Below are 14,880 nucleotides of genomic sequence, written 5' to 3' on the forward strand. Positions count from 1 at the left end.
ATCGCTGGGCAAACCATGGCTGGGTTTCCGTTTAGTAATTGGCTATCGACCTGCCACATACGACGAGCGTTGGCGCCGATGTAATAGGATGCCACTTTCCTCCTATTATATTGTCCTTTCACATGTTTGATGTCTCATCGGCTGTTGTAGCTGGTTTTCTTGAATGTGTCCCGTTCCTTATAAACTGTTGCTCTAGCCTTTAGCCCAGTGTGGCTATTGTCTGAAATCAATGTAATCCGTGGTTTTTGATTTGGATACGTTCTGATAGTCACTGTGGGAAGACATCGTCTATGCTCTCTGTGACGGTTGTGCTGAACTCCTCAATGTTATCGGATGTATCCCAGGAACATATCCCAGTCCGTACTAGTAAAACAGTCCTGTAGCCTCACTTCTGCTTCATCCAACCACTTCTGTATTGAGCACATCACTGGTACTTCCTGTTTGAGCTTTTGTTTGTAAACAGGAAGCAAGAGTTTTATTTGTATGTTTTATTTTACCTTTATTTAACCAGGGAAGGCAGTTAAAAAAAAATTCTTATTTACAATGACGGCCTACCAAAAGGCAAAAGTCCTCCTGCGATGACGGGGGGCTGGGATAAAAAAATAAAAATATAGGACAAAAACACACATAAAGACACACCACAACACTACATAAAGAGATATTATGACAATGGAGTCAATGGTCAGATGGTCGTGGTCACATCTGTCGAAGGGAGGACGGAGGAGGGCCTTGTATGTATTTCTGTGGGTAGAATATAAGTGGTCTACAGTTTCTGTCCCTCCAGTGATGCAAAAAGACGTGTTTGGTAGAAGGGATCTAGGATAGTTTTAAGTCTCTGAGTTAGTCTCTGAGTTAGTCTCTGCCCACCAGAAACGTTGCCTCTGGGTGAGCGGTCTCTTTGTTTGTTTATGGCCCCATACAGTTCGTTGAGACCAGAGTGGTGTTGGCTTGGGGAGGGATGTAGACTGCCGTGATAATTACGGATGAGAACTCTCTTGGTACATACAAGGGTCTGCAGTTTACCATGAGGTATTCTATATCAGGTAGATTAAAGGGTCTACAGTTTACCATGAGGTATTCTATATCAGGTAGATTAAAGGGTCTACAGTTTACCATGAGGTATTCTATATCAGGTAGATTAAGGGGTCTACAGTTTACCATGAAGTATTCTATATCAGGTAGATTAAGGGGTCTGCAGTTTACCATGAGGTATTCTATATCAGGTAGATTAAGGGGTCTACAGTTTACCATGAGGTATTCTATATCAGGTAGATTAAGGGGTCTACAGTTTACCATGAGGTATTCTATATCAGGTAGATTAAGGGGTCTGCAGTTTACCATGAGGTATTCTATATCAGGTAGATTAAGGGGTCTACAGTTTACCATGAGGTATTCTATATCAGGTAGATTAAGGGGTCTACAGTTTACCATGAGGTATTCTATATCAGGTAGATTAAGGGGTCTGCAGTTTACCATGAGGTATTCTATATCAGGTAGATTAAGGGGTCTACAGTTTACCATGAGGTATTCTATATCAGGTAGATTAAGGGGTCTACAGTTTACCATGAGGTATTCTATATCAGGTAGATTAAGGGGTCTGCAGTTTACCATGAGGTATTCTATATCAGGTAGATTAAGGGGTCTACAGTTTACCATGAGGTATTCTATATCAGGTAGATTAAAGGGTCTATATCAGGTAGATTAAGGGGTCTACAGTTTACCATGAGGTATTCTATATCAGGTAGATTAAGGGGTCTACAGTTTACCATGAGGTATTCTATATCAGGTAGATTAAAGGGTCTATATCAGGTAGATTAAGGGGTCTGCAGTTTACCATGAGGTATTCTATATCAGGTAGATTAAAGGGTCTATATAAGGTAGATTAAGGGGTCTGCAGTTTACCATGAGGTATTCTATATCAGGTAGATTAAAGGGTCTATATCAGGTAGATTAAGGGGTCTACAGTTTACCATGAGGTATTCTATATCAGGTAGATTAAGGGGTCTGCAGTTTACCATGAGGTATTCTATATCAGGTAGATTAAGGGGTCTACAGTTTACCATGAGGTATTCTATATCAGGTAGATTAAAGGGTCTATATCAGGTAGATTAAGGGGTCTGCAGTTTACCATGAGGTATTCTATATCAGGTAGATTAAAGGGTCTATATCAAGTAGATTAAGGGGTCTACAGTTTACCATGAGGTATTCTATATCAGGTAGATTAAGGGGTCTATATCAGGTAGATTAAGGGGTCTGCAGTTTACCATGAGGTATTCTATATCAGGTAGATTAAGGGGTCTACAGTTTACCATGAGGTATTCTATATCAGGTAGATTAAAGGGTCTATATCAGGTAGATTAAGGGGTCTACAGTTTACCATGAGGTATTCTATATCAAGTAGATTAAGGGGTCTGCAGTTTACCATGAGGTATTCTATATCAGGTAGATTAAAGGGTCTACAGTTTACCATGAGGTATTCTATATCAGGTAGATTAAAGGGTCTATATCAGGTAGATTAAGGGGTCTGCAGTTTACCATGAGGTATTCTATATCAGGTAGATTAAAGGGTCTATATAAGGTAGATTAAGGGGTCTGCAGTTTACCATGAGGTATTCTATATCAGGTAGATTAAAGGGTCTATATCAGGTAGATTAAGGGGTCTACAGTTTACCATGAGGTATTCTATATCAGGTAGATTAAGGGGTCTGCAGTTTACCATGAGGTATTCTATATCAGGTAGATTAAAGGGTCTATATAAGGTAGATTAAGGGGTCTGCAGTTTACCATGAGGTATTCTATATCAGGTAGATTAAAGGGTCTATATCAGGTAGATTAAGGGGTCTACAGTTTACCATGAGGTATTCTATATCAGGTAGATTAAGGGGTCTGCAGTTTACCATGAGGTATTCTATATCAGGTAGATTAAGGGGTCTACAGTTTACCATGAGGTATTCTATATCAGGTAGATTAAGGGGTCTACAGTTTACCATGAGGTATTCTATATCAGGTAGATTAAAGGGTCTATATCAGGTAGATTAAGGGGTCTACAGTTTACCATGAGGTATTCTATATCAGGTAGATTAAGGGGTCTGCAGTTTACCATGAGGTATTCTATATCAGGTAGATTAAGGGGTCTACAGTTTACCATGAGGTATTCTATATCAGGTAGATTAAAGGGTCTATATCAGGTAGATTAAGGGGTCTGCAGTTTACCATGAGGTATTCTATATCAGGTAGATTAAAGAGTCTATATCAGGTAGATTAAGGGGTCTACAGTTTACCATGAGGTATTCTATATCAGGTAGATTAAGGGGTCTGCAGTTTACCATGAGGTATTCTATATCAGGTAGATTAAGGGGTCTACAGTTTACCATGAGGTATTCTATATTAGGTAGATTAAGGGGTCTACAGTTTACCATGAGGTATTCTATATCAGGTAGATTAAGGGGTCTGCAGTTTACCATGAGGTATTCTATATCAGGTAGATTAAGGGGTCTATATCAGGTAGATTAAGGGGTCTACAGTTTACCATGAGGTATTCTATATCAGGTAGATTAAGGGGTCTACAGTTTACCATGAGGTATTCTATATCAGGTAGATTAAGGGGTCTACAGTTTACCATGAGGTATTCTATATCAAGTAGATTAAAGGGTCTATATCAGGTAGATTAAGGGGTCTACAGTTTACCATGAGGTATTCTATATCAGGTAGATTAAGGGGTCTGCAGTTTACCATGAGGTATTCTATATCAGGTAGATTAAGGGGTCTACAGTTTACCATGAGGTATTCTATATCAGGTAGATTAAAGGGTCTATATCAGGTAGATTAAGGGGTCTACAGTTTACCATGAGGTATTCTATATCAGGTAGATTAAGGGGTCTACAGTTTACCATGAGGTATTCTATATCAGGTAGATTAAAGGGTCTATATCAGGTAGATTAAGGGGTCTACAGTTTACCATGAGGTATTCTATATCAGGTAGATTAAGGGGTCTGCAGTTTACCATGAGGTATTCTATATCAGGTAGATTAAAGGGTCTATATAAGGTAGATTAAGGGGTCTGCAGTTTACCATGAGGTATTCTATATCAGGTAGATTAAAGGGTCTATATCAGGTAGATTAAGGGGTCTGCAGTTTACCATGAGGTATTCTATATCAGGTAGATTAAGGGGTCTACAGTTTACCATGAGGTATTCTATATCAGGTAGATTAAAGGGTCTACAGTTTACCATGAGGTATTCTATATCAGGTAGATTAAAGGGTCTATATCAGGTAGATTAAGGGGTCTACAGTTTACCATGAGGTATTCTATATCAGGTAGATTAAGGGGTCTACAGTTTACCATGAGGTATTCTATATCAGGTAGATTAAGGGGTCTATATCAGGTAGATTAAGGGGTCTGCAGTTTACCATGAGGTATTCTATATCAGGTAGATTAAGGGGTCTGCAGTTTACCATGAGGTATTCTATATCAGGTAGATTAAGGGGTCTACAGTTTACCATGAGGTATTCTATATCAGGTAGATTAAGGGGTCTACAGTTTACCATGAGGTATTCTATATCAGGTAGATTAAGGGGTCTACAGTTTACCATGAGGTATTCTATATCAGGTAGATTAAAGGGTCTATATCAGGTAGATTAAGGGGTCTGCAGTTTACCATGAGGTTTTCTATATCAGGTAGATTAAGGGGTCTACAGTTTAACACTCGAAGCTGCACACAAGTTGTTATTTATGAAAAAACACACTTGAAGTCATATTTGAAGTAAAAAATCGAGTTTAGTAACTGTCGATCTGATGTCCAGAAGTGCTTGGTGGTCACATGATAATACTAACTTTTTGTATAAGAAAATAAAGAGAAACGCGATAAAAGTTGTACAATGTTGCCCTTCTCCGTCTCCACTGTCTTTTAAAAACGTCCATCCCTCAGCGTTGTGTTGGGCAGCTGTCAGACAGAGCTGCAGTATTTGGGGCAGCTGTCAGACAGAGCTGCAGTATTTGGGGCAGCTGTCAGACAGAGCTGCAGTATTTGGGGCAGCTGTCAGACAGAGCTGCAGTATTTGGGGCAGCTGTCAGACAGAGCTGCAGTATTTGGGGCAGCTGTCAGACAGAGCTGCAGTATTTGGGGCAGCTGTCAGACAGAGCTGCAGTATTTGGGGCAGCTGTCAGACAGAGCTGCAGTATTTGGGGCAGCTGTCAGACAGAGCTGCAGTATTTGGGGCAGCTGTCAGTCAGAGCTGCAGTATTTGGGGCAGCATTGTGTTGGGCAGCTGTCAGACAGAGCTGCAGTATTTGGGGCAGCTGTCAGACAGAGCTGCAGTATTTGGGGAAGATTTCATTAGGCACACAGAGCAGTGGATACACGGCCTGTCCTCATCTCCTCACCCCATCGTCATTCTCCTGCACCTCCCTGCTCCACTCTCTCTCCCATGATTCATCTTCTCTCCTTCTCTGATGATGATCCTTTCTGTTTCATTTCAGTGTTTCACTGTTTCATCACTTCCTTGCACTGAAGTCTTGTCTTTGTGGAAAACACTCCAATCAGAAGCATGTGTTCTTTATCTATGACCAATCTTGTTCTGTCTTTAACTAACTCCTCCCCTTCACAGCCCTGGCTGAAGGACTTTCTAATCTACCATTCTGTTTCTGTCGCTGAATGTAACCTGCCGACTCATCCTATGTTACTTTCCTCCTTTCTTTCTCTCTGTCCTTTTCGCTTTCTGCCCGTCTTTCTTTCTTTCTTTCTTTCTCTGTCTCTCTCTCTACTTGGCCTCTTTCTCTGTCCTTTTCTCTCTGTCCCCCCCCTAGTGTTCTGTTCCCCAGCCGTGTCTCCAGAGCTCCCTCCTCGTTACCTGCTGGGTCAGGGCCAGAGACCCAACACCATCACACACGTCTGCTGGTACCGCAACCAGAACCTCTCACTCACTGATTATCTGCGCATGAACCAGGTACCACACTAGCAGAACCATGTTCCAGACTGTAGAACCAGGTACCAGACTAGAACCATACTTGAACCATGTTATAACCAGGTACCAGACTAGAACCAGGTACCAGACTAGAACAATACTAGAACCCAGTACCAGACTAGAACCAGGTACCATGGTAGAATCAAGTGCCAGAATACAACCATGGAAGAACCAGGTACCAGACTACAACCATACTAGGACCAGGTACCAGACTAGAACCATACTAGGACCAGGTACCAGACTAGAACCATACTAGGACCAGGTACCAGACTAGAACCAGCCTAGAACCAGATACCAGACTAGAGCCATGGTAGAACCAGGGATGTGACTTGAACCAGGTACCAGACTAGAAGCAGGTACCAGACTAGAACCAGGTACCAGACTACAACCATGGTAGAACCAGGTACCAGACTACAACCATGGTAGAACCAGGTACCAGACTAGAACCAGGTACCAGACTAGAACCAGGTACCAGACTAGAAGCAGGTACCAGACTAGAACCAGATGAGAAGCAGGTACCAGACTAGAAGCAGGTACCAGACTAGAACCAGATGAGAAGCAGGTACCAGACTAGAACCAGGTACAAGACTAGAACCATGGTAGAACCATGTACCAGACTAGAACCACGGTAGAACCATGTACCAGACTAGAACCACGGTAGAACCATGTACCAGACTAGAACCACGGTAGAACCATGTACCAGACTAGAACCATGTACCAGACTAGAACCAGATACCAGACTAGAACAAGGTGCCATACAAGAAGCAGGTACCATTCTAGAACCAAGTACCAGACTAGAACCATGGTAAAGCCAGGTACCAAACTAGAACCGCACCAGACTGGTACCAGACTAGAACCACGCTAGAACCAGGTACCAGACTAGAACCATGCTAGAACAAGGTACCAGACTAGAACCAAAAAAGAACCAGGGACCAGACTGCAACCATGCTAGAACCAGGTACCAGACTGCAACCATGCTAGAACTATGGTAGAACCAGGTACCATACTAGAACCGTACCAGACTGGAACCAGACTAGAACAATGATAGAACCAGGTACCAGCCCTGAACCATACTAGAACGAGGTACCAGACTAGAGCCGTGGTAGAACCATTCCAGACTAGAACCATGTACCAAACTAGAACCATACTAGAACCAGATATCAGACTAGAACCTTACTAGAACCATGGTATAACCAGGTGCAAGACTAGAACCGTGGTAGAACCAGGTGCAAGACTAGAACCGTGGTAGACCCAGGTACCAGACTAGAACCTTACTAGAACCACGTACCAGGCTACAAACATACACCAGACTAGAACCGAGTACCCGACTAGAACCATAGCAGAACAACGGTAGAACCAGGTACCAGACTAGAACCTTACTAGATCCAGGTACCAGACTACAACCAAGTACCAGAGTAGAACCATGGTAGAACCAGGAAACCCACTAGAACCATGATAGAACCAGGTACCAGACTTGGACCAGGTACCAGACTAGAACCATGGTAGAATCATAACAGAGCCAGGGTAGAAGCAGGTACCAGACTAGAACAAAGGTAGTACCAGGTACAAGACTAGAACCATGGTAGAACCATCCTAGAACCAGGTACCAGACTAGAAATATACACCAGACTCGAACCATGGTAGAACCAGGTACCAGACTAGAACCATTCCAGGGTAGAACCAGGTACCAGACTAGATCCATGGTAGAACCATACCAGAACCAGGGAAGCACCAGGTACCAGATTAGAATAATGGTAGAACCAGGTACCAGACTAGAACCATACCAGAACCAGGTACCAGACTAGAACAATGGTAGAACCAGGTACAAGACTGGAATCATACTATAGCCATTCTAGAACCAGTTACAACCATGGTAGAACCAGGTACCTGACTAGAACCATGGTAGAACCAGGTACCAGACTAGAACCACATACCATACTAGAACCAGGTACCAGACTAGAACCATGGTAGAACCAGGTACCTGACTTGAACCACATACCATACTAGAACCAGGTACCAGACTAGAACCATGGTAGAACCAGGCACTAGTAGAACCATGATTGAAATAATTACCAAACTGATGATAGAACCACAGTACAATTTTAACAGGGAGATGCCAAATGATACATACAGTTTACTGATCTGCAGTGTTGGGGAAGCTACTCTGAAAATATAGTTTACCAAGCTTCAATTACTTCTCACTGGAAGAAGATAATCTACACTAAAGCTACCCCTAAGAAAAAAATATAGTTTACCAAGCTTCAATTACTTCTCACTGGAAGAAGATAATCTACACTAAAGCTACCCCTAAGAAAAAAATATAGTTTACTTAACTAAAGTTACTTTGAAAAAGTAGTTCACTATATCCAAACTACTTTGTTAAAAAAAAAATTATATGAAAAATCTGAAATGTCAGGCTACAAATCACAAGGACAGATCCCTTTGGGGTCATATGTTAACAGAATGTGGAATTTAGCCTATTAAACAGAAAAACTCCAGCGCCTTCAGAAGGTATTCACACCCCTTGACTATTTACACATTTTGTTGTTACAACCTGAATGAAAAAATGTATTAATTTGAGATTGTTTGTCATTGACCTACACACAATAACCCATAATGTCAAAGTGGAATTATGTTTTTAGATGTTTTTACAGATTCATTAAAAATTAAAAGCTCAACTGTCAATAAGTATTCAACCCCTTTTGTTATGGTAAGCCTAAATAGGTTCAGGAGTAAAAATTTGCATAAGTCACATAAGTTGCATGAACTCACTCTGTGTCTAATAATAGTGTTTAACATGATTTTTGAATGACCACCTCATCTCTGTACCCTACACATACAATTATCTATAAGGTCCCTCGTCGAGCTGTGAATTTCAAACAGAAATTCAACCACAAAGACCATGGAGGTTTTCCAATGCCTCGCAAAGAAGGGCACCTATTGGTAGATGGGTAAAAAAATCAGCAAATATTGAATATCTCTTTTGAGCATGGTCAAGTTATTATACTTAACAAAAATATAAAACGCAACATGTAAAGTGTTGGTCCCATGTTCCATACGCACTACAAGCTTATTTCTCTCAAATGTTGTGCCCAAATTTGTTTGCATTCCTGTTAGTGCACATTACTCCTTTGCCAAGATAATCCATCCACCAGACAGGTGTGGCATATCAATAAGCTTATTAAACAGCATGATCATTACACAGGTGCCCCTTGTGCTGGGGACAATAAAAGGCCACTCTAAAATGTGCAGTTTTGTCACGCAACACAATGCCACAGATGTCTCCAGTTTTGAGAGAGTGTGCAATTGGAATGATCACTGCAGGAATGTCCACCAGAGCTGTTGCCAGATAAGGTTAATTTCTCTACCATAAGCCGCCTCAATGTCGTTTTTGAGAATTTGGCAGTGCGTCCAACCGGCCTAACAACCGCAGACCACGTGTATGGCGTCGTGTGGGCGAGTGGTTTGCTGATGTCAACTTTGTGAACAGAGTTGCCCCAATGTCACAACAAAGATACAGGCGTCCTTCCTAACTCAGTTGCCGGAGAGGAAGGCAACTGTTTAGGGATTTCATCATGAGGTCAATGGTGACTTTAAAACCGTTAAACCTTTAAATGGCTGAGAACTGAGGATGGATCAACATTGTAGTTACTTCACAATACTAACCTAATTGACAGAGTGAAAAGAAAGAAGCCTGTACAGAGGCACTAAAGTAAAACTGCAACAACAAAAAACTTTTTGTCCTGAATACAAAGTGTTATGTCTGGGGAAAATGTACTTTACTGAGCAGCACGCTCCATATTTTTAAGCATAGTGGTGGCTGCATCATGTTATGGGTATGCTTGTAATCGTTAAGGACTGGGGAGTTTTTCAGGATGAAAAAGAAACGGAATGGAGCTAAGCACAGGCAAAAATCCCAGAGGAAAACCTGGTTCAGTCTGCTTTCCAACAGACACTGGGAGACAAATTCACCTTTCAGCAGGACAATAACCTAAAACACAAGGTCAAATCTATACTGGAGTTACTTACCAAGATGACGGTGAATGTTTCTGAGTGGCCGAGTTACAGTTTTGACTTAAAGATACTTGAAAATCTATGGAAAGACCTGCAAAAGGTTGTCTATCAATGATCTAAAACCAATTTGACAGAACTTTTAAGAATTTTGAAAAGAATAATGGAAAAATGTTGCGCAATCCAGGTGTTTAAATCTCTTAAGTTGAGGGGTATGAATACATTCTGAAGGCACTGTATGTTTCAACTGAGAATTTGGCAAGTCTGTAGTTCCAGTAGTTAGCTACACCGCTACATGGTAAAAAAAACAACGTAATTGACTACTGAAAACTCAATCTAGATTTGAATTTTGTTCAACTAACACCAAGCTACTGCAAAAATGTAGTTAAATGACTTGAATTACAAGTAGTTCACTTCTCTTCAACACTGCTGACTGTCCTGTCCTTTCCGGTCCCGTCTTCAGAACCAGCTCTCAGGTTACCTCCTACGGAAATTCAAGAATAGCAATGGCTGGCAGAAGCTCTGGGTGGTCTTCACCAACTTCTGTCTGTTCTTTTACAAGACTCACCAGGTACTGGCCACACACACCGAACCCTGAACACACACTGAACATAACACAACACGGCTGGTAGAAGCTCTGGGTGGTTTTCACCAACTTCTGTTTTACAAGACTCACCAGGTACTGGCCTGGCGCAACACTTGGCTTTAATACTGCAGCTTGGCTTTTTTAAACAACCAATTTACATGTTAGTTGTACTGCAAATGCAGCCTAGATGCTTATAAATGTCTTGAGTCAGGCTCCTTTGCTGAGGCCAAATGTCCTCTGTTGGTTCTATGTTGAAGTGTTCCCTGGATGTTAAGGTATCCCAGCCAACTGTCTATTTCTGTGTGCAGGATGATTTCCCGCTGGCAAGCCTCCCGTTGCTAGGGTACACTGTGAGCAGCCCGGGAGAGTCAGACAGCATCCACAAGGAATACGTCTTCAAACTGCAGTTCAAGTCCCACGTTTATTTCTTCCGGGCGGAGAGCGAGTATACATTCGAGAGGTATAGTGACTGTTTCATTCATTATTTAACTCCTTCCAACAATGCATCATTATGATTCCAGAACATTTCCGGGACACGTTTTAATTGTAAAACTTGGCCGCAGTTTTTGGCTAACAGGTCAGTGTTAAGGAGATGGAGTGGTGCTTTGTGTTTACACTATGGCTGTAATTGCTCTGATGTCCTCTGTCTTTCTCTCACTCCCTCGCTCTCTCTTCCTCTTTCCACCCCCTCTCTCCTTCCCTCTGTTTCTCTCTGTTTCTCTCTCTGTTTCTCTCTGTTTCTTTCTCTCTCTGTTTCTCTCTCTCTGTTTCTCTCTCCTTCTTTCCACCCCCTCTCTCCTTCCCTCTGTTTCTCTCTGTTTCTCTCTCTGTTTCTCTCTGTTTCTTTCTCTCTCTGTTTCTCTCTCTCTGTTTCTCTCTCCTTCTTTCCACCCCCTCTCTCCTTCCCTCTGTTTCTCTCTGTTTCTCTCTCTGTTTCTCTCTGTTTCTTTCTCTCTCTGTTTCTCTCTCTCTGTTTCTCTCTCCTTCTTTCCACCCCCTCTCTCTCCTTCCCTCTGTTTCTCTCTCTCTCTCTCTCTCTCTCTCTCTGTTTCTCTCTCTCTCTCTGTTTCTCTCTCTCTCTGTTTCTCTCTCTCTCTCTGTTTCTCTCTCTCTCTCTGTTTCTCTCTCTCTCTCTGTTTCTCTCTCTCTCTCTCTCTCTCTCTCTCTCTCTCTCTGTCTGTTTCTCTCTCTCTGTTTCTCTCTCTCTCTCTGTTTCTCTCTCTCTCTCTGTTTCTCTCACTCCCTCCTCTCTACAGATGGATGGAGGTGATTAAGAGTGCAGCCAGTGCTACAGGCAGGATGAGTCTCCTCATACCTAAAGGTCCCCTGCAGATGAATGGGAACTAACTGCGCTCCTTGATCTGATCTACTGCGGCTTAGAAGCTTCTATCTAACCTGCGTCCCAGATGGAACCCTATTCCCTATATAATGCACTACTTTTGACCAGAGCCCTCGTCCCAAATGGCACCCTAGGGTCAGTCCTAGAGAGAAAAGGGCTGGGCCCAATAGACTCTGAGACAATACTGTATAATACCATCTCTCTCTCTCCTCTCTCCTCTCTCCTCTCTCCTCTCTCTCTCGTTCTCATTGGAATCATGTTAAAGTGGCACTCATGTCTTGGATTTATTTGGCAGAAAAGGGCTCAGTGAGTGACTGGAAGTTATTATATATATATATTTTTTAGATATATATATTCATTCTCTCCTTCTAGAATTGTCAACCATTGTTATGTGAGAATCTGTTGAAACAATGTATCAGCAGGGAACAGAATAACATTATGAATCCAGTAATTGGATACGTGGTTCAAGAGAGAAGGATATACAGTGCTATCACGATAAACAAGGATGCTCGAGGACATTCTGTCAAGGTTGAGTGTATACACTCAGCAGGCTGAGAAAGGGAACTAAAGCGGGACTCATAACCTTCTCACGGCAGCCAGTGTAAAACAACTACATCACAAAACATAGGCTTGGTTTCCCACACTCGGATTAAGTCTAGTCCTGGCCTAAAAAAGCATTTTAGATGGACAATCTCCTTTTGAAAGTGCTTTTTACTCCAGGACTAGACTTAATCTGTGTCCAGGACTAGACTTAATCTTTATCTGGAAAACCGTTTTATAGTGATTAATCTATCAGGTTATGTTCTAGAGAAGTTTATACAGCGTTAGTCTAAAGACTGTTGTTTCCTTTTAGCCAGTGAAAGCATTCTGCGGACGGTCGTTGTCGAGTGTGTATCGTGTCTTGTCTACACGAAGATACAGGTGTAGAAATGGAACTGGTAGGTGGAGGAGGGCAGTGATGATATACGGAGGTGCAGAGCTTGCAGGATTGATTTGACTAGGGACTGGGAAGGGTAACTAGCTGGAGAACAACCCCAGATACTTTCTTTATACCAGGTTTAAAATAGTTGTAGTGGAGGTAATTCTGGTCCAGGGTGTTATTTCTTCCACTAAGGAATTAGTGGAGGAATTAATGCCCTGGACCAGAGCTCTGGTACAGCAAGAGAGGTAGGGAGAGGTACCCAGTGAATGACCTTTTTTTTTTTATTATTTTTTTTTATTCATTGATAAAAGGCAGATAATATTGTATGTTGAAATGAGTTAGGAACACAAGCAGTCAATCTCCTTTTAGGATACTTCTGTAAAGGACTTGGAGGTATTATTCTGTTGTTTGAGAATTTCGTAGTTCTCATTTGTTCTGTTGTCACACTAAGGTATTCATGGCAATGGAGTTTAATCAAAAAATGGAGCAAAACGCACATTGTGTAAGGTACGTTTTCCATTGAAGTGTTTCAAGGGGTCATATATTCCTGTTAATAAATGTAAAAGTACTTTGTTGGCCCCAAGAGAGAAAAAACCTTGTTAATGAAGTTTTCCTATACTATCAATATGTAGTCCTATTTTATTTTCATACATTGACAATAGTCCAACCTAATTCTGGCTCTCATAACCTCAAATGTTAAAGTTAAACATACTTAAAGCATTTAATTGTTGTGTTATTGACTTATTATTAGTCAGTGTTGGCCAGTTCTACTGTTGTTGTCTGATTTCCTAGTTTTAAGGAGAAGAAGGAAGTCGGGAAGGAAGGTGCTACATTTGATGAATGTTTTGTTTGGCTTGCTGGGCTTGTATAGTTACTATCATGTGTTCTGGATTATAGTTATTTTAGCGTTTTTGTTGTTCATTTAACATAGGGAGGACGATGACCTCATAAAATAATATGCAGTGTATATCCTAATATCTAGTCTTTAAAGTTACAGATTCCATTCTAATATGTCGTTAAGGCTGAAGAGCTTGGATGCGTCCCAAATGGGATCCTATTCCCTATGGGCCATGTTCAAAAAGTAGTGCACTATAAAGAGAATAAAGATACCATTTGGGAGCATGTTAGAAGATGATCTGTAGTGGTATAACTGTTAGGTGATGCTGTATGTAGCGGGTCATGTGAGTATTGTGTTTAATAGGTGACTACAGGAGATCAGGACCTGTATATTCGTTGTCTTGGGAGTAGAGCTGATTTAGGATGAGGTTTTTTTAATCGTACGCATAAGAGGGGAGAATTTATCCTAGATTAGCACTCCTACTTTGAGACGCTAGATGCATACGGGCCCCTGATCTTGGCCGTTCGTCAGAAAGTCCCGTCCCCCCTCCCTTTCCCCCGTTACTGTCTACAGACCGTGGTCTCATGATATTGTCTTTCTGTCTCCAGAGTGATGGGGGCCAGTGAGATGTAGTCCTGTCATCTTCCTTTTGCCCTTGTTGGACTGGAAAGAATCGCAATGTTTAGGGCGCACCTATATCTCACCCCTATGTGTGTCCCAAATGGCGCTCTATTCCCTATATAGTGCACAACTTTTGACCAGGACCCATGGGGAATAGGGTGCCATTTTGAGATGCATCTATGATTTTTAAGGGGGGGGGGCACCTCTCTTAACTCCTATCCCAGTTCATCTCTCTGTGTTCAGGTGTGCTAACCAACCAAGGCCCCACTGGCCCCCCTGCTGTTCAAGTCTCCAGTCAGATGTTCTTCCTATTTATTGTGTAGCAGCATGTCATTGGAGCCCTTCTTGTTCCTGTATGTCATGCTTCTTTCTCCTGTTATTATTGCATTGAAAGGATAACAAATAAAGTTGAACAGATGTTAAACAACTTAGTCAGGTTTTCTTTTCAAACTATTTGCCTGTGTGCTTTTAGCCTGATACCCAACGATACAATATTTGGAAGGATGGCCCCCACGAGACTAGTTTGTCATCACCTGCAAATACTAATTTGTCATCACCTGCAAATACTAATTTGTCATCACCTGCAAATACTAGTTCGT

General features: G+C 41.7%; 1 protein-coding gene across 5 annotated transcripts in view; it reads left to right on the forward strand.

The window, feature by feature from the left end:
• farp2 (FERM, RhoGEF and pleckstrin domain protein 2) overlaps positions 1-14,708 on the forward strand; it is a 94,673-nt gene extending 79,965 nt beyond the window's left edge. For 3 of the 5 annotated variants that reach the window (XM_045687959.2, XM_045687961.2, XM_045687962.2), the window contains exons 25-27: positions 10,439-10,546; positions 10,870-11,021; positions 11,818-14,708. In XM_045687959.2, coding sequence (XP_045543915.1) covers positions 10,439-10,546; positions 10,870-11,021; positions 11,818-11,908 — 351 coding nt within the window. In that variant the 3' untranslated portion in view covers positions 11,909-14,708. Of the gene's footprint in view, positions 1-5,806; positions 5,947-10,438; positions 10,547-10,869; positions 11,022-11,817 lie in introns of those variants that run through there. The other 2 variants (XM_045687960.2, XM_082957086.1) reach the window with 2 other exon arrangements.
• Positions 14,709-14,880: the final 172 nt, after the last annotated feature.

Source organism: Salmo salar, chromosome 10 (assembly GCF_965601325.2).
Source record: "Salmo salar chromosome 10, fSalSal1, whole genome shotgun sequence".
Taxonomy (NCBI): Eukaryota; Metazoa; Chordata; class Actinopteri; order Salmoniformes; family Salmonidae; genus Salmo; species Salmo salar.